Source organism: Myxocyprinus asiaticus, chromosome 36 (genome assembly GCF_019703515.2).
Source record: "Myxocyprinus asiaticus isolate MX2 ecotype Aquarium Trade chromosome 36, UBuf_Myxa_2, whole genome shotgun sequence".
NCBI lineage: Eukaryota > Metazoa > Chordata > Actinopteri > Cypriniformes > Catostomidae > Myxocyprinus > Myxocyprinus asiaticus.
The window spans coordinates 12224400-12245394 of record NC_059379.1 but is presented as its reverse complement, the minus strand read 5'-3'; the positions used below and the strand labels follow the sequence as shown (position 1 = coordinate 12245394).

Below are 20995 nucleotides of genomic sequence, written 5' to 3'. Positions count from 1 at the left end.
TTGAATCGGTGCTGCGTGCAGACCCATAGCTCATTATGAGATTACATTTATGTACGTCATGGCACACACACAAAATCAAAGGAAATATAAAAGCATTGACTGGAATTTGGGATAAATTGACCATGGCCTGGCATATATCAGAGAAGACCACTGTTTGCCATATTAACACAGACTCTATAGCTTAAACGGGACAAATTAAAATGTCAACAGCTCCACTCTATATCAACACGAAAGAGCAAACGCCTTACCTTCAGCCATCTGTCATTCTTTAACTTCTGATGAAGGGCCTCACCATACCTGTGATTGGTGCCTCACATAAAAGAGGTGCTTTATTGTTTGTTTGTTTGTTTGTTTTGTTTGTCTGAGAGCTGAAACAGTATTCAAATGCAAATTATACCAGTAGTCGCAAAAATTAACTGCCCGAGTTTTCACATATGCTTATCATGCCAAGTTGTGTAGCCAAAAGTTTGCTGAATGTGACTGGTCACACCAAGTCACAAGACATACCAAGGCAAAAGACCTTCTCACTCAAATATGTACTAAATATACACCTACTACATATATCTGCTCAAAATAAACCCAGCTGACCTCATTAAAAGTACTGTCTTTGACACATATTGACTATTAACAGAGTGCTGCTTGGGTGATGTCTGTATATTAATGATCAGGAGTTGGTGGAGAATTCTGTTTGGAGACATTAAATAGCAGAAGAGGTCTGGACCAGTCCTCCGAGACACAGAGGAGACAGTGATAGTGTCACCGGTGCATAAATGAGAGAGAGCTTTGTGGTCCGCATTGCTGGGCTGTGTTTTGCTTGTGCAGTACTATGTGTAATTATGGCTGTCATTGGCTCATCAAGACCACACTCAGTGATAGCTAAAGTTTAAACAGAGACTTATTTTCTCCTCATGTCTTTTTCTAGGTTTCCCTCTTTCACTTTTTTGTACTCTTTTTATGGCAGAGGTTATTTGCACTAAGTGTAAATAGCTAATTGTAAATAGTGTAGTGTAAATAAAAGCTATGTGTAAATAACAAAAATCATCTTCTTTGTACTAAGTGCAAATAGTGTTAGATGCAATTTGCACCCCGGTACAAATAGTGGCAGATACTATTTGCACCCCAAATTAAAAACTAACATACAATATAGGTGCATCACTGCAGCATGTTCATTGTGTTTATTTAGAGTCCCACAGACACCCTACAACAACTCCTATCCCCAAACCTAACTCTAACCTTCCCTTGCAAACATTAAACATCTCTTTACAACAGTAACCATAGTATCACCATGGTATTTTGTATTAAAATCACAGTAACTACAAAATTAAACATGGTTACTATATTAACACCATATTACTGTAGTAACACCATGGTTAAATGCATTAAAACTAATGCTTCAGCCAAAAGACATGGATACTACTATATTAGTAAAACCATAGTTAATTTTACTCAGATCAAACCTTTCTCTCAGCTCCCAGACCTTCACCGTGACCAAATCACTGAGAGTGAATCAACCTTTATATACATTTTGATTTATTATAAGTAGTATTAGAAATAGTAGAAATATTAATAGTGTAGACAGGAAACAGGATGGAAAAAAGTGGGGCAAAAGGCAGAATTGAACCTGGGTTGTCCGACTAAAAAAAAACACCTCCACACCGTTGTTACACCCCTCGCCACTGAAGCGACACTAAGGGCGCAGTTTGTCTTCAGTTTTTGTGTTTCCACCAGACAGTGTAAATAGTCACACTGTGTGGGCAGGTGCTATTTAAACCTAGTTTTTTTTTTATCCTTTTCCTGTTGCTATTTTTTGGTTGTGAGTGATGTAGTTTCCCCCTTAATTTTCATTATGTAATTTACTTATTTACTGTTTTTCTTCAGAGAGATTTCTTCTGTCCATTTTAAATATTATTTGGGTGAATCTCAATAAACATGTTAAAAACATACTGTACAAAATATAAATAAAAATAAAATAAATAATATTTTTTACATTATTTTAATTCTTTACATACAGTATATTTAATATAATTAAGTTGTTTATATTTTATATTTCTAAAAAGATATGTTTTTCAAGAAAATTTATTTTGGCATTATGACATTATGACTCATTACCATTATACTGTAGATAAAAATGTAATTCTCATTACTATAATACTTTAAAAAAAAACAATGTATTATTTTTAATTATTCATACATCATTTTAGTACTTGTTTACTGCTTTTAATACAAAGTGATTTAAATTAAACAAATCATTGTATTACAGTATTGTTTTGTTTTACAGTACAGTGTTACAGCAATGAGAAGGTAATGAGAAAGCATCTGGATGCATTGCGCTAATGAAAATTTTTGGTGGAAATTTGCACAATGCAAAAAAAATGTAATCCTTATTTTCATCATGCAAAATAACCTTTTTTTCTGATTTATAGGTCAAACATGTCATGGACATGTTTATGTGAGATTCACCAATGTTTTCTCAAGTTTCCTTCTCTCTGTTTCACATTCACATCCCTGTATCTTTCCATAACGAACATAAAGTAACATTCTCTTTAACACTCTGCCACCTCTCACAGTCTTGACCCTGAGTTGTCCCTGCTCTCCTCCGGGCTGGGTCTGGCCCCAGCGGTGGCATGAGGCTGGGGAAGTGTGTGGGGGAAGAGATGAGGGATGGCCCCAGCCTGTGATTTCAGCTCTAAACAATCCTCTCCATCTGCTCTCTTGGCCCCGCGTGCCAGCACCTTGTGTCTCACCTACAACAGCCTACCATCTCCCCTGCCTCGCACACACCCCTCCGGAGTGGGAGCGCAGCCAAATACACTCTCACACAAACTCCATGCTCAAGGTTTCAGAGACAACCATGACAGAGAGGTTTCCCCAGACAGGAATGCCTTACCTTCTCTTTCTCCCTGCACTCAGATTAATGGCACTATTTCAGTTGTAAGATTATGGAAATGTCTGTTTCTATAGCTCAATGAAGTGGTTCTCAATCCATTCCTGATTCAACTCATCAGGTCATTGGTAGAGTGCTCTAAGAACTAAACTGGGTTTGTCAAATCGTATGAATGGTCAGATTACCTTTTCGAATGGACTGAGAAATCCTGGTTTAGAGCAGTGGTTCTCAAATGGTGGGTCCTAATACAATTGCAAAACTTTCTTAGACTATTGTGATACAAAAGGCATCAGCTGTTATGTGCCGCATTTTCTATGACATCGTTATGCGTGATTGGATTGCTATATGTCTCGAATGCATTTACACTTGAGCTTTTCATGATAGGATTGTTGCCAGTCTACATTACCAACACTTACAACCTTTTAGTTGACTTTTGTACAATAATCAACTTTGGTACTGTGTTGGGTCACTTGATGTTCAATTTAAAATCTGGATCCTGAAGCAAAACCAGTTGAGAGCCATTGGCTTAGAGATGGACCCTTTAAACTGTTGCCTTTATTGTGTTGTGTCAACATGACACACTGGTTGACATCAGTCTGGGTTGTTTTAGAGCACCCATGAATGTTGTGTCTGAGCACATTTAAGGCTGACAGTGTAATGTCACTCTACAGACCGAAAGCCGATTGCTGGATACATGTGCGCCTTTGGAAGCAAACGCTTATTTCACGTCTTTGTAATACGTGTATTTTTCTATCTAACTTTTTTTCTTTATTTCTTTCTCTACTTCTTTACAGTGACAGGCTTCCCCTACCCGACCACAGGGGCGACAGTGGCGTACAGGGGTGCCCACTTAAGAGGCAGAGGTCGTGCCGTCTACAACACGTTCCGTGCTGCACCTCCACCCCCTCCCATTCCTGCTTATGGAGCGTAAGTTACACTTCACCCAAAGCATACTAGTGGTGTGTAAAATCTACCCTGCTGGAAATGCAAGCCTAAACCAGGATGAATTTCCATGCTGGTCCAAGATGGTTTCTGCTGGTTATTGCTGGACTGATGCTGATCCATGGATCCATGGATGCTCAAAAAACAGCGCAAGACGTGATGCAAAGGCCAAAGACCTCCGTCTGAGTGTACTGTATATGGCTGTAGTGGGGGTGCTTTGAAGGGGATGAATTTAAAGAGGCAACAATATCAAAACTAAAAAAATAATTGAGGAAAAACTAGATAAAATAGTTGACATCACTATTGACTAGTCGGTTGTTGGGCGAAAAACATAAACACCAGCCAGACACTTCCTTTGTGCAAATAGCTCGCCTTGTTTTCCTCCAAGGCTGAGGCCATTATTAGGTAAACTTCAGCACTTAAAAGCTCTGTCATCAAAGGGCCATTTTCGCATTATAGGTACAATACTCTTAACCTGCAACATGAACTCTTGATGGCTATGAAGTGTGTTACAATCTAATGGTTGGCTGGACCAGCGACTCTTGCTAGTTTTCCCCAGTGACAAGACAGAGCAAAGCCCATTATAAAACAACATTGTTTTTCTCTAAGCACAGAAAATGGCCATCTTTCCTAATCTGCTATATTTTTTTCCCTTCCTCTCAGTCTGGAGTTGCATTGTGTTGTCTGGTGAATGAATGCATTGCTACATAATTTATTTCCTTCTCTAGACACAAAGAGGAAACTCTATAGACATTCTGTGTTGATCTATTTTGTATTTCTTGTTGCAGTGTGGTATACCAAGATGGCTTCTACGGTGCTGAGATCTATGTGAGTACACACCCTATTTCCTTTGCCCATCCTGCTGTTTTTTGTTTCTGAAAATGGAGGGAAGGAGGAAATTTTACATTTATTCATTTAGCAGACTCTTTTATCCATTATTAGAGAAGTACCCCTAGCAAGGAGGAATTTTTTTTTATTTATTTATTTTTTAATAAAGAAGACTACAGGGGCTGGATCAAGTGCTCACGGAAGAGCTGTGTCTTTAGATGCTTTTTGAAGGATATTAGAGAACCAGCTGCTCGGGTGGAGTTTGGCAGGTCATTCCACCAGTGAGGAACAGTTGAAGTGAAAGTCCTGGACAGTGATATTTTGCTTCTTTGAGATGACACTACAAGGTGCTGTTCACCCACCGAACGGCATATAGCAAACTGAGGTCAATACACAGCAATGTTGTAGATTAACTAACTAAAACTTAACTACTTTACTAATTTAACTAAGTCCATGCATGGCATTTTAGATCTTGTAGTAAAACATTTAGTTAAATGCTGCTGTTCAATACTGTGTTTTCAACAAAGTTATATTATAATAATAAATAAATAATAGTAATATAAATAATAATTAACTATTATTGTTATTATCGTAATTATTTATCTTATTATAGCAAATTATTATTAATAATATAATAGTAATAACAATACATTTGTGTTTATATTTTTTTTATTTTTTTTTATTTAGAGTAAAAGTATAAGTTTACTGCTGTCAATCTAATTGAATTTTTCATTGATAAAAAACCATCACAGTTTTTGTGTGAGAAAAATTGGATTATTATATATATTTATATGTATTTCTTAGTTTATATATTTAGAATTATTTTGCCGATGACATTCAATGCACTTAGCAACTTTTTTTAATGTTGCAACCACATTTGTTTTTTATTTCCCAATAAAAAAGAAGGCCTAAAAAATATTTTACTATATACACAGTTAGTAACTCCAGCATTTAACTAAATATTTTGAAATGAAAAAGAAGAGCTAACAAAACAGGCAGGAACTCGAGTCAGTGAAGTTTTTTTTTTTTTTTTACTGAATTCATTAACATGAAAACAAAATAAAAAATGAATCAGACTTCCCAAAAGTGTAGCTTGATGGTTGTTTAGGTAGTTTACTTTACATTTTAGAGAACAATTTCAAAGTAGCTTCCACAACACTGGTATGCAGGATGTATGCACTTGCTCTTTGTCACTCTGTTGTGAGCTCTGCCAGGACAGGGCACTCACGTACCATGCCAAGAGCCCTAACAGAGGAGACACGCACTCATCCTCCACTTCTTGCAGAGCATAACCTGAGCAGCTGGCGCTGAATCTTTCATAAGGCCAAGGGTCAGTTCAGGTCACCATGTGGAAATCTACCCGGATGGTTCGTTCGTGGTGTACTAAAAGCCTCTACGGTATCCCCTGTGCATGCTGCTACATGCCATGATGCAATCACACACAGAAAAACATTTTCCAACATGGCCACTTTTGAAGGCACAGCTTAATTGATCTCCACTGACTTCATGCAAATACTAACATGTACAATGTGGAAATAAACATACATGAACCCCCTACTCATTTACTGTCTCATTCTTCCACATTGTTTCCTCCATCACTGACTGGTTTCCCTCTAAGTGGGAGGAATATCACGCCAAATCAAGTAGATGAATTCAATGTTAAAGTGTTTTTGTTTTAATTTATTGCACGCGTTTGATCCGCCTCTCTCTCGGCTTCCTTTAGAATACAGCCCAAAGGCCTCATGCTACAGCCCAATTTTGTGCCCAAGCCCTATTGTTTTTGACAGAGCGTCAGAACACATTAGTCATTCAGATCATCGGAGAGTGTGCCTCCCATCCAGTATCATCTCACTGCATTAAAATGGAAATTAATGCAACATTTAGATCTGAAACAGGACAAATAAGCACGGACATAACTGTGATGCCTTCACCTGGCATCCACAATGGTATATTTGGATGCCAGGTTTGCAAACTCGTTGCCAGGACTGCGGCTTCAGTCTCGGATTTCATAATCTAACAGTGGTACGTTCGTCTGCCAATATAGTCAGAATCAGTCTCTACGACAAGCAAGCACAACTCGTTTCTTACAGAATCCATGTACACCATGTGTTTCTGTGACCTGATTTTTCCAAGTCTCAAACAGCTAAACATTTGATCTTAGCAGAGTTCCGTCGGACATTAATCCCAAGCTGAAAAATAAATGAGAGCATCTATAATTCAGCGTGCAGAATTATACATAATGTACTAATGATGTCAACTTGCTAAAATAACAAAGAGCAAAGCTGCGTTTCATTAAAACAGACACTTCAATAAACACCCAAGCACTTAGAAACTTGCCTGCAGCCAGCAAATACATCCCCCTGTTGCTTAAAAGCTTGGCATGTTTGTAGTGTATGTCTTCACAAAATATCATCTGAAGAAAACCAGCAGACAGCATCACCACCACTGTTGTTCAGTGGTTGCGGCTAACAACCTCCGACGTGGCCGGGCCGTGAGGATGCACGCCTGGCGCTGAGTTGTCCCAATCAGCGGGAGAGAAAGATGAGGAGCCAGAGACGCCAGAGAGAGAGAGAGAGAGAGAAAGAGAGTGAAACACGCCACAGTGTTTGTGTGTGCGTACATGTTTTTGGTTATGCTGAAAAGCAGTTTTATGTCTGTGTTTTTTTATTAAAAGTCTTTTTGGTTGAAAACCCGGTTCCCACTTCCTCCTTTAATTTTTATTTTTTTATTGTTTTTTTTTTATTTTTTGGGATTTTTCCCCTTTTTCTCCCAATTTGGAATGCCCAATTCCCAGCTTTTAAGTCCTCGTGGTCGCGTAGTGATTTGCCTCAGTCCGGGTGGTGGAGGACGAATCCCAGTTACCTCCGCGTCTGAGACCATCAACCCATGCATCTTATCACGTGGCTTGTTGAGCGCATTGCCACGGAGACATAGCGCGTGTGGAGGTTTCACGCCATCCACCGCAGCAACCACGCTCAACTCACCACGTGCCCCACCGAGAACAAACCACATTATAGCGACCACGAGGAGTTTACCCCATGTGACTCTACCCTCCCTAGCATCTGGGCCAATTTGGTTGCTTAGGAGACCTGGCTGGGGTCACTCAGCACGCCCTGGGATTCGAACAAGCGAGCTAGCGAACTCCAGGGGTGGTAGCCAGCGTATTTTACCACTGAGCTACCCAGGCCCCCCCGCTTACTCCTTTATGATGATCAAGAGACCTGTCTGCCACAGTGGTGCCGAAACCCAGGATTGGAGGAAGAAGGAGGATCGTGACGCTGAGGATACATGATCCGGTGGTACTGGAGCGGTTTGCCAGGAGGTGGAGGAGCCGCTGCAGGAGGCAAAGTCCAGTGCCATCACGCGACGTCGCGGAGGACTGCTGCGCAGCTGGCTGAGGACCAAATGGCGACATGGTCTGCAACCAGAGTGTCCTTTTTTTTCCTCTCTCTCTCCCCTCTCTCTCTCTCAGGCTCTCCCGTTCTCTTTCTCTCTCCCCTCTCCCTCCCCTCATCCTACTCAGGTTCCTGGAGCCGGGGAAGACCAGCTGGTGGCGGAACTGCCGAAGGGGCAACTCCTCCCCTCCAGGAAGGGGGGGGGGGGGATGGTAGGTCAGGCTGGTTGATTCCCTGGCCTGAATCGGGCACTGGGGGTATGTGATGAGGAGGAGGGCATGGCAAGGCCGTGAGGATGCATACCTGGCGCTGAGTTGTCCCAATCAGCGGGAGAGAAAGTTGAGGAGCCGAACATGCCAGAGAGAGAAAGAGAGACGCACACAACAGTATTTGTTATATTATATAAAAATATAAATATAACACGTGTTTCTGGTTATGCTGAAAAGCAGTTTTATTTCTGTGTTTTGTTTATTAAAAGTCTTTTTGGTTGAAAACCCGGTTTCCGCTTCCTCCTTTATGATGATCAAGAGACCTGTCTGCCACAGCCTCTTACAACGCGGCTATTAATAGCTTGCTTAAATGTAGCAATGAATAGCGTTGTCACATGTCATCTAATACTTATACAAGCAATATTTAGTGTTGTCTTCTGCCATTCTCTGCCCACTGATGAGCACGTTCTGCATGTCAAGACTGCTCCCTTGGGCACTGAGCCAGGGGACTCGTATTGGGCAGCCACATTAATTAAAAGCCCCCTTCAATAGCTTCAGCCAAATCTTCCATTTGGTTTGTTCGCAGTAAGCAAACATTGACTGATTTTAATTGTTTATACCAGATTGCCACTTACCATGCTGATCGATAGTTGCCCAGCCCTGCCATTTCAATTGATGTGATTGATGTGGTGTGGAAAGACACATTGCTGGTTGCATCACTATCAGTGCCCTCAGTGTAGATGAGAGAAGGTGCTCAGATGGTTCGCTTTTAAAGTCTCTTGCTGTTAGGCATCTGTAGCTGTGCTGAGATCTATATGAAAAGCTAATGCAAGTCAATGTGATGATTCCCCATTAAACATAAAGGCTTTTCGCAACTCCTCACAAAAAGCTGTATTGGCACACTGAATACCACCCTAATCACTCAGCTGTGTTTTTATTTAGCATTGGCAAGGAGCTTTGTAGCTGCAGTCTTGCACAGATAGGTTGGAACTGTTTTTAGGCCTCTGTGGATTGTTAGGATCTGCAAAGATCAACTATTTCATTTGATTTGAGTTCAGGTTTATGAGTTTATGAAATTAAAGAGATAGTTCATTCACAAATGAAAATTCATTCATCATTTACTCAACCCCTATGACTTTCTTCCGTGGATGTTCTGTATGTTTGTTTGTATGTATGTACAGTATTGTAAGGGGGTTCAGTGGAAAGGAGGAGGCGAGAACCGGCTTGACAACTTAAATAATAATTTAATAAACAACTTAAACACACACACAACCAAAAACCACACAGTACAGCTGCCTCCAATTCTCTCTCTCTCGAACTGTCATCCCCGGCCGCCTTTATCCCTCGCGTGCCCCATCAGGCTGATTGGGGACCGGGTGTGTCTCATTCCAGCCCGGCCCGCCCTCCTCGGCTCTACAAGTATATATATATATATATATATATATATATATATATATATATATACATATATAAACTCAACAAAAAATAAATGTCCTCTCACTTTCAACTGCTTTTATTTTCAGCAAACTTAACAGTCAGTATCTGGTGTGGCCACCAGCTGCATTAAGTACTGCAGTGCATCTCCTCCTCATGGACTGCACCAGATTTGCCAGTTCTTGCTGTGAGATGTTACCCCACTTTTCCACCAAGGCACTTGCAAGTTCCTGGACATTTCTGGGGGGAATGGCCCTAGCCCTCACCCTCCGATCCAACAGGTCCCAGACGTGCTCAATGGGATTGAGATCTGGGCTCTTCGCTGGACATGGTAGAACACTGACATTCCTGTCTTGCAGGAAATCACACACAGAATGAGCAGTATGGCTGGTGGCATTGTCATGTTGGAGGGTCATGTCAGGATGAGCCTGCAGGAAGGGTACCACATGAGGGAGGAGGATGTCTTCCCTGTAATGCACAGCGTTGAGATTGCCTGCAATGACAACAAGCTCAGTTCGATGATGCTGTGACACACCGCCCCAGACCATGACGGACCCTCCATCTCCAAATCGATCCCGCTCCGGAGTACAGGCCTCGGTGTAACGATCATTCCTTCGACAATAAACGCGAGTCCGACCATCACCTCTGGTGAGACAAAACCGCGACTCGTCAGTGAAGAGCACTTTTTGCCAGTCCTGTCTAGTCCAGCGAAGGTGGGTTTGTGCCCATAGGCAACATTGTTGCCGGTGATGTCTGGTAAGGACCTGCCTTATAACAGGCCTACAAGCCCTCAGTCCAGCCTCTCTCAGCCTATTGCGGACAGTCTGTGCACTGATGGAGGGATTGTGCGTTCCTGGTGTAACTCGGGCAGTTGTTGTTGCCATCCTGTACCTTTCCCGCAGGTGTGATATTCGGATGTACCGATCCTGTGCAGGTGTTGTTACATGTGGTCTGTCACTGTGAGGATGATCAGCTGTCCTTCCTGTCTCCCTGTAGCGCTGTCTTAGGTGTCTCACAGTACGGACATTGCAATTTATTGCCCTGGCCACATCTGCAGTCCTCATGCCTCCATGCAGCATGCCTAAGGCACGTTCACGCAGATGAGCAGGGACCCTGGGCATCTTTCTTTTGGTGTTTTTCAGAGTCAGTAGAAAGGTCTCTTTAGTAGACCTTAATTGCCTACCGTCTGTAAGCTGTTTGTGTCTTAACGACCGTTCCACAGGTGCATATTCATTAATTATTAGTTGTTTATGGTTCATGGAAGCATGGAAAACATTGTTTAAACCCTTTACAATAAAGATCTGTAAAGTTATTTGGATTTTTACAAAATTATCTTGAAAAAGGGAAGTTTCTTTTTTCTGCTGAGTTTATATATATATATATATATATATATATATATATATACAGTATATACAATTTAAATAATTTTTTTTTTAAAACGTCTCGATTACGTGAAGCATAACCCTGGTTCCTTGAGTGGGAACGAGATGCTGCGTAATCGCATTGGGACATGCCCTGAGTGTCACGTGGTCTGAAGCTCTTATACAATAACACCAATTTATTGACTGATGGTGCTTAAGCAGTGCCCCTAGGGAGCTACATCATGGGCTCCATAAAGGCACTCGCTTGGCGCCATCGAGTCAGATTTTCTGCATGAAGGCACGAGCCTATGCAGCTGCTAGAGTCTGTGGCCAGCTTACGCAGCATCTCGTTCCCACTCAGGGAACCAGGATTACGCTTCACGTAACCGAGACGTTCCCATTCGTAGGAACTCAAGCTGCATAATCGCACTGGTAATGATATACATTCACGCCATGCGAACAGTAGCTGCCAGCTGTCTACACCCATGTGGCAAGCATATAGCTGCACACAAGCAAGCTAAAGCATCTGAATAAAACAGGGAATTATGAGTTTATTCCGGAAGCAGGAGTTAAACTCTCGTCCAGATTATAAAATCTAACAAATGTATGTGAAGAGGACCATCCTGCCGCCATACAAATGTCCTACAAGGATGCACTTCTAGCCAAAGCCCATGAGGATACCATGCTCCTCGTAGAATGAGCTTGAATACCCGAAGGTGAAGGTAAACCGCACGCTTCGTAAGCACTTGAAATTGCATCAACTAGCCAATGAGACAGTCTTTGCTTGGACACTGAAACACCCCAGTTGCGGCCACCAAAGCACACAAACAACTGCTCTGACTTAAGCCACTGCCTAGTATGGTCAACAAAAACTTGCAGCACCCAAACTGGGCAAAGCATATGAAATCTTTTATGCTCCTCCGACTCAAATGGTGGAGGATAGAAAGCCCAAAAATTAATAGTCTGTGTGTGAAATTATGTAGAATCGACCTTGGGCAAATAGCCCAAGCGAGGTTCTAACACCACTCTTGAACAACCTGACACAAAATCCATACATAAGGGATTAATCAACAGGGCATGCAAATCACCAACTCTTTTAAATGATGCCAATGCCACCAGCAGGGCTGTTTTATGAGTCAGAAACGTATTACCGACTGTTGCCATGGGTTCAAACGGAGTACCCGAGAACGCCTCTAAAACAACAGATAACTCCCATAAAGGAACGCGGACGGGACGGGATGAAAAGGTCTAAGCCTGCGTACCCCACGCATAAAACAATAGACAAAACAATGTCTACCAGCAGAGACTCCATTGATAAATGCATACTCAGCTGGTATAGCGGCAACATAGACTTTAAGCTTTGCCGGGGCAACCCCGGCCACAAAACCACATAAATCCAGCACTGTACCGACAGGGCAGTGAACTGGATCTTCACTTCACACTGTACATCAAGAAGCAAAAATACGCCACTTGAACATATAAAGCTTCCTAGTTGATGGAGCTCTAGCATTCAGAATAGTATCAACCACAGCGGGGATAACCCATCATTCAAAAGTGCTCCTCATTGTGGGGCCATACCCATAACTTCCACAAGTCTGGCTGGGAGTGTCAAATGCTGCCCTGAGCCTGAGACAACATGTCTGTTCTGACTGGAATCTCCCAAGGTACTTTCTCCAGGAGAGAGGCCAGAGTCAAAAACCATACCGGAGATGGCCAAAACAGCACCACTAACAGAAGCTAAACCCGATCCTCCCGAACTCTCTGCAGAACTGCGTGCAGTAGACTGATAGGTGGAAACAGGTAAAGACGCGTTGTCGGCCACTGATGCGTCAAAGCATCGATGCCTAGCGATGCCGGGGGCAAGAGGGAAAAACCAGAGGGAATGGTGTGACGTCTCGCTCGAAGCAAACAGATCCACTTCCGCTCTGCCGAACCTTCTCCAGATTTGTTCCAAAATCTGAGGATGTAATGTCTGGACAGGAGATCCGCCCCCAAATTCAACCAGCCCAGAACATGCACAATTCATAGAGACAGCACACTGTCCCGTGCCCACAGAAGAATCCGACATGCCAGCCTCAGCATGGCATGAGAACGCACTCCTCCCTGGCGATTTATATAGGACACCACCGTCCTGTTGTCCGACCAGATAAGGACATGACTGCCTGAATATCCCTGAGGAAATACTTTAACGCCAGCAGCACTGTGTACATCTCCAGACTTATGTGCCAATATTGCCACTGGCCCATCCAAACCCCGCAGGATGGACGACCCCCGTATACAGCGCCCCAACCCATGGAGGAGGCGTCTGTCATTATAACTTTGCAGAGACACACCTGTCCCAACATAATGCCCGACAACAGAAGGCGGGTCCATTTCCATGGTGACAGAGTTCAGTAGCACCCACGCGTCACTTTGAAGAGACGGAATGCATGCGTTTGTGGTTGAAGTCCCTTTGTGGAGTTCATCCAACACTGAAAAGGTCTTGCATGCAACATGCCCAGGGGAATGACAGCAGAAGCCGATCATGAGACCCAAAAGCCTGTGAAATGTTCTCGCAGGGAGAACACATCCCACTCTTAACATCGCTAAACACCGGCAGAATGACAGAACATGAACTGGAGACAGATACGCCCGCATAGCCCGCAAATATAGCTCCACCCATAGAAACAGAGTCTGTTGCCCTGGCAACAGGACATGCTTGTCTAGGTTTACACACAGCCTTAGATTGCTCAAATGGCTGAGAATTACTTCTCTATGCCAGGCAGCCAAAGATTCTGAGTGGGCTAGCACCAACCAATCATCAAGATAATTAAAAATGCAGATGTCCTGAAGCCTCAAGGGCATCAAAGCCGCATCCAAGCATTTTGTGAAAGTGCATGGTGCCAGCGCAAGTCCAAACGGAAGGATGCAAAATTGATAAGCTTTGCCCCCGAAAGCGAATCTGAGAAAGCACCTGTGCTTCGATGCAATCTGAATATGGAAATAAGCATCCTTCAAATTTGTTGTCACAAAACAGTCCCCCGGCTGCACTTGTGACATTATTTGCTTCTGTCAGCTTTTGGAATTGACATTTCATTAGTTTGGAATTCAAACATCTCAAATCCAGGATGGGATGCAAACTAACATCTTTTTTTTTTGGGACTAGAAAATAATGGCTGTAAAATCCGCACTCTCTCCGAGAAGGGGGAATCTCCTCTATTGCCCCTTTTTCTAAGAGAGAATTAATTTCTTGAATAAAAATGGGGCTACCCAAACAGAAACATCTGTCGGAACAACCCCACTGAACACCGGTGGAGTTCACCTGAATTTAATTACATAACCATGCTTTATCATTCGAAGTACCCAGTTTGAAATGCCCTTCAGCTGCTGCCAAGCCGAAAGACAGGCAAACAGAGGGATTAATGCATGGCTCTTGCCTGCAGCACAACCTGTAACCACTAGATGGCACACTTGGCTTACTTTTGGCGACTGCCCCAGAACCAGTGGCACAGCAGAGGAAAGCTTTCGCTCCTCCAGTACTGTGGCTGGTTGAAGGGAATTTGATAATGTTTTTGCCTTTATTGTATTTAGGCATAAGTGATGAGCACCCTGAATGTATATACAGCAGGGATGCTGAGAGAATAAACATTTTCCCTGGTATTTGAATGGGAAAAAGTGTGTGAACATTGGGGGGAATGTTTATTTCAGAAAACTGGTTCACCACAACGGCCCCGGTATTCCTTATGGGGGGACAACATGTGATGCTTATGTTCACTGTATGTTTTGTGTACACTTGTGATTGATTAACATCGAATTCTGTTATGTCCGAAACATTTGGTTATGGAGACAGGGGTCGAATTTGATCAGGCAGTTATAAAAAACAGTCACTCTGAATGTATTTACAGCAGAGGACGCCAGATAAACCATCTTCCCTAGCATAGAACAGGGAAGAATGTGCGAACATGGAGGGGAATTGAGAGAAAGTAGGCACGCCACAACAGTCCCAGCTAATTCTGTTATGCATGTCTTGAGATCGTTGGTCATGGAGACAGAGGCTGAATTCAGGAAGCGTTTTTTAAAATATATATATATATATATATTGTTCGCTCTCCAGCAAGCTGCGGGGAAAAAAACTGAACCATATTCTTGTTGTCGGACATTCGAGGCATGTACAACGGCGAACTCATCCCGATACTGGCCAAAGGGCAAACAGGAGAGAAACGGATATGTTTATACAGTCCAATTTCATTCACTGAATAGGGGCTCATCATTCGTTACACAGCAAGCCCATCAGGCTCATGTGTAGACCTATTTTTATTGTACATTGAGTTATATTACATGTGCCCCGGGACCCTTGGTCATGGAGGCAGAGGCAAAACTCAAGCTGAAAATATTCAATGCTCGTTCGCCAGCGTAAATTACGGGGGAGACTGAGCTAAATTGGTCTACTAAAAAAATGGGTTAGAACTAAACCGGTCCCAACATATAATGGGGGAACAATGCGTAGTACCCAGATAGTGTGAAACACCCTCGTGAACAAAAGCATCACCTTGACCAACTCGTTCCCCAGCACGAGCTGCGGGCGAAAAACGAGGGAAATTCCAAACAGAGCCGATATTACCTCAAAGTCTTTCCTTAACGCGATGCACTTGGTTGGACTGCAAAACCATCATGTGTAGATCCAACAGCTGACTGAAAAGAGCGACATCCATGCCGCCACTGAAACATCAAGCAGAGATAGCAGTGCACATCTCACATCTCTTGTCTCTTGTCGGGCGAAAGACAAAAAAAACTAGTTAAAATACCTTGCATCTCTTGATAGCATCCGGAAAGAATAATGGCACTGAAGAAGCGCTCGCGTGTTGGTTCGACATCACTCCGTTGTGGAATATTTTCTTATTCTAGCCCCCTCGTTCTGCTGTCAGGCTCATGCATGACCCCTCCGCCACGAGAAGTTCGCTTTGAATGGGGAGGGGAGAGAGAGAAAGGCCAAGGCCGCTCTTCCATCGCCTTATTCATGTGCATTCACCTAGAACGACACAGAAAAAATATAATATGGACAAAGGGGCCAATTTGTTTCCTTTTCTCTCATACAGCGTTTTTAAGAGCAATGGCTCAAAACATGCATGGTAACACTTTTGCACCCTTGTTTGTCAGAAAATGGCCGCCGAGCTAGGCCTCAAAGCATGTCCAATGAGACTCGCGCTTTCGCTCAAGGGGAGGGTGACAAACACAAGGAATAATCCGATGTCCATTCGCACTCCAACCTTTTCAGACACAAAGCTGAAATCCCAAACTGCCCCCGCACACAAGCTCCAATCTGGAGGCATGGAACTTGAACAAGTGGGGATAACACCTCGTGGTGAGAAATTGCGAGCATCGGACCCTTGTAATGTTTGGAAAAAAACACATTAAAATTGCTCTGAAATTATGCTGTATAAAATGACGTGAGTCGCTTCTTAAATTCAATCCTGTGTTGCCACTCAAAAGGGAGAATAATAATGATCCTTGCTTTGACTAAGTCTTGATACAACATGGGCTAGACAAGATTGTGCACTGAAGAACAGAAAATCGGACTCGATGGCACGAAGCGAGCGCCTTTATGGAGCCCATGATGTAGCTCCCTAGGGTGCCATCAGCCAATAAATTGGCATGATTGTATAAGGGCTAAAGACCATGTGACACTTAGGGACACATAGTGTCCCAATGCGATTAAGTAGCTCGAGTTCCTACGAAAGTAAACTATAAATATCAAAATCAAGGTGGCTGAAAAAAAGGGCAAAACAGCAAATATGTCTCCCTGAATGACTTGCATTGTTATTGCTTCAAGTATTGTGGGCAGATGGTTACAAAGCTTTGGGAGCTTTTGCAGTCTGTAAGGATAGTGTGACAGTACATGATCTCATGTCACTGATGCCCTGCTGTTTGCATGTGTCTGACGGATGTCTTTATGTAATTGACAGGGTGGCTATACAGCATACAGATATGCCCAACCAGCCGCAGCAGCTGCAGCAGCCTACAGTGACAGGTAAAAACCATACAGGGCTCCCTTTGTTTGTCTTTTAATGATTGAAAGATGCTAAAAGACCCCATGTAATTTTTAGTTTTGTGGCTTTTAGTCCATGTCTATTAGCTTTGAGACTACGTAAATGCCTGCGTACTCCTAAAAGTTGATGAAATTAACTTTTAGCAGAAATACGCATTTTAAATTTATAGTCTTTCTCTTCTGGGAAAACAAATAAAAATACTGGGGACTCATCTTTCACACAGCAAGTTTTTGTCCAATGAAATGCCTTCTAGAATGAGAATGTCCTCATCCATTTGATATGTTCTTGTTACTACAGAAAATACATGAACACAGGAATGTCAAGACATTTTGCACTCGACGAAGGCTTTTGAATCATTTCTGAGAGAGAAATGTTAAGAAGCTTAACATTTGGTTCATATTTATATCTTGTTCTCTGGTTTAATATTGTGTACAGCTGATATGTTGTGGCTTCAACATTTTTACAAATAAATATTTTAAGGCCTATTGACACATTATAACTCGCTACTCTTAACCATATTTCAACTATTTACTTCTGAAGTAGGTGTTAAACTGGAACACCTTTTTTCAGCACTGAAACTGCAGTAGGAGTGTACATATTAGATTTGCTCTCTCATTAATGGGGGTTAAATGCTTAAATGCATTTGTTTTGAAATAGCTTCTCTATCTTTGATACACTCTCACCTTTAAACTTGAAATCAACCTGAACTTCCACAACCACTTAGCTTACTCACATCAGGCCACAGGGTTGTGTGTGTGTGTGTGTGTGTGTGTGTGTGAGAAGACGAAAGTTGTGCAGGGTTGTCAGTAATTTATCCAGGACCTGTGGGGACCCTGTCAGGTTGGATCAGGCCAGGCACTGGTTTAATCTAGGCAAGATTGAGCGTGTCAGTGGCGATAAGGCACGGCCCTGCCTGCCAGCCTGAAGAGTCCAGATAATGTAAGATTTATCAGAGCCAAGCACAGATCCACATCAGAGCAGGTGACAAGACTGGCATTCCACTGCTTTTATTTCAGCCCCCTTTCTGTGTCCCTTCTTTTAGTCTCACTCTCTTTTTCTCTCTCTCTCTCTCTTCCTCATTCTGCTTCACTTGTCTTTCACCTGTTTGGTTACACATAAGCCAGCTCTGCATTTCACAGGCTGATTTGATATGTCATGGTGGAGGGGTTTAAAAGTAAATGTTGCAACGATAGAAGCTTCTGAGCAGAGTATTAAATACATTTACTTTGGTAGATTTTTTTTTTTTTTTTACATTTAGAAAGAAAATGTGAGTGTTGCTTATCCGCGCAAAATGTCATAGTGGGTGGTTGCCAGAGCGTTGCTTTGCGGTTACGAAGGTGTTTAAAGTACTTTTCAGTGTGTCTATGGAGTTGCTAGGGCATTCTGGGTGGTTGCTAGGATGTGTCAATGATAAGTCTCTGTGATATTCTGGTCCCCAGATAGGGCTCGAGTCTAGGGTTGCCACCTGTCCCGTAAAATACGCAATCGTCCCGTATTTAAAGATAAAATTATTTGTCCAATGTTTAAGCTGGTCAGATGGCGTCATGGTGAAATCGTTCCAGATCACCAATTTAACATTGATATAAGTTGGAACATTTGCCTACGGTGGGTAAGGGACCGTCTGAATAGTCCACACATTGTGCTAAAACATGCTAATACTGTGGAGGGTGTGGTAAGGGGCCATCTGAAAAGTCCATAAATGGTGGTAAAACTGTGGAGTTTTTTCTATATACATTTTCAATAAGATCAAACAATGTATGAATACAATCATAAAGACAAGTACAGGTGAAGGAAAAAAGAAAAAAGAAATTTAAAAAAAAAAAAAATATGTATAAACCATCCAAAATGTATACATAAATAAGATAAAGACAAATAATTGAAAAAATGTAAATAAATATATTTTTAACAGATAATTTATATATATTTTTTTTAATAAGTCATGGGTCAGGAAAGTATAACGCATATTAACTCAATGCATTTATTGCTAAAACTGTGGAGGATGTGGTTAGGGGCTGTGATTCTTCCCCCCTATTTAAGTGTCCCTTGTTTTAAAACTTCAAAAGTGGCTTTTACGAGTTTAGATACTCAAGTCCCTCCTTTAATGTAAACCTGGAATTTTTTTGCCCGTTTTATCGTCCACCAGACAAATAACCAGCGTAAATTCCATCACATAGAAAAGCAATAGCACACCTTTCGATAAAATGCTGCAAAATTTGAGGTATCATTCTTGTCCGTAGCACAAACAGTGTGGGAGAAGTTACATGTCAAAGTTTAATACTAAGCAAGTAGTAGTGATAGTGGAAGGGATAGCACATCCAAAAATGACAATTCTGTCATCATTTACTCACCCTCATGTTGTTCCAAACCCATAAGTCTTTCTATCTTCAGTGGAACTCAAAATGTGTTGTAAGGCAGATCTTTTTTTCTGTGCAATAAAAGTGATTGGAGAGTGAGGTTTTAATTCTGACGTACAATTCTGATGTACAATTCTGACGTTTTGTGTTCCATGGAAGAAAGTAAGTCAAACGGATTCGGAACAACATGAGGGTGAGGATAGAAAAAACACACTTTAAAAAAAAAAAGGTGGCTGGTTATGCTCTAGGTTAAGTATCTCTGAATATCTGGAGTGTTTTACGGGGATTCCCAGTCACCCTCGTCTGCACTGCACAAGCCGTCAAGATCCCCTCCACTCAGCTCTCTCACTCCACTGAGCTGGCCTGACTTTTATGTTGTAATAATCCCAGATGACAAAAACCTGGTCAAATCCGATAGTATTTCCATATGTAATAGCATGTCTGGGCCCAGGATTTCCCCCCTCGCTCCTCTTTTCTCCTCCCTCAGTCCGTGCCCTCGGCACCCAGCTTGGAATGCCTTATCTGCTCCCTGCAGGCCCTCATTTGCAAGCGTGTGTTTGTAGGGAAAGTCAACAAATAAGGAAAGGAAGTGCTGGGGTTTAATAAATAAATAAAGGAAGAAGTAAGGCCCATTTTGGAGGAATTAGTTCCAAACCGGCAACAATGAAAAGAGTCAGAACACCTCTGCCATCACCAGCCCTGTGCCTCTTTATAGTGCATCATGGGTAAACAAGAGAGGGGGCAAAGGAGTGTGGAAAGGATATAGAGAGCTGTGAACAGAAACTCTCTGCCTCTCTCTCTGTTTGTGGTGTACACACAACAACAGCAACACAAAATCCAAAGGAGAGACACTTTTTACTCCAGTGAATATTTCTCAGGGTGTTTAATATTGAAAGTCAATTTCTGCTTAGACACATACCTTAAAGTTTTGGCTGCAAAAAAAGGTAATGAACATTTCCACAGTTACTGCCCAGGAAAAAAGATTTATTTGAAAGCACACTGACCTTTTGACCCTGCTATTGGGGCATGTTGTCACACTATTTGGGGTAAGTCGTCACAGTGGAACCTGACATTAAACAGCTGCTAATGCACTAAAATAAATATATATTTAGCCTATTTCTAAGATTTACACATTTCAGTTTCATGACAAAATTCCATAAAATTGAATTGTGTAATATTTAACAAAATAAACTAAACTGTTACGAAATTAATGTGCAAAAATATTTGAAAAAATATTTTGAGTGCAGTAAACCATTTATGAAACACAAAAATAAAATGTTTTATAACCCTTGTTCTGAGATCACAGTTCAACATTTTATTTCAAATCTACCATCATTTTACTGTATAGTTGAGCCTTGCCTGAATGTAAACGAGTGTGGTTTTATTGTGTACCTTTGCTTATTGTGTAGTTATTGCAAAAATATGATGCTATTGGTATTTTAGTTTGGAGCAAAGAGTTGTCTTCCCATTTCTGTTTCTTAATATTTTCTTCTCTCTCCTACATTGGAGTTTTTTTTTTTTTTTTTTTTTTTTTTAATGTCTCACTCTCAGTCCAATATAAC

General features: G+C 41.9%; 1 protein-coding gene across 8 annotated transcripts in view; it reads left to right on the top strand.

Annotated features, from left to right (window-relative positions):
- The window catches only part of LOC127426893 (RNA binding protein fox-1 homolog 3-like), a 630672-nt gene that overhangs the window by 593702 nt on the left and 15975 nt on the right, over positions 1 to 20995 (top strand). For all 8 annotated transcript variants that reach the window (XM_051674011.1, XM_051674009.1, XM_051674014.1 and 5 more), the window contains 3 exons: positions 3679 to 3811; positions 4615 to 4654; positions 16996 to 17060. In XM_051674011.1, coding sequence (XP_051529971.1) covers positions 3679 to 3811; positions 4615 to 4654; positions 16996 to 17060 — 238 coding nt within the window. The remainder of the gene's footprint in view (positions 1 to 3678; positions 3812 to 4614; positions 4655 to 16995; positions 17061 to 20995) is intronic.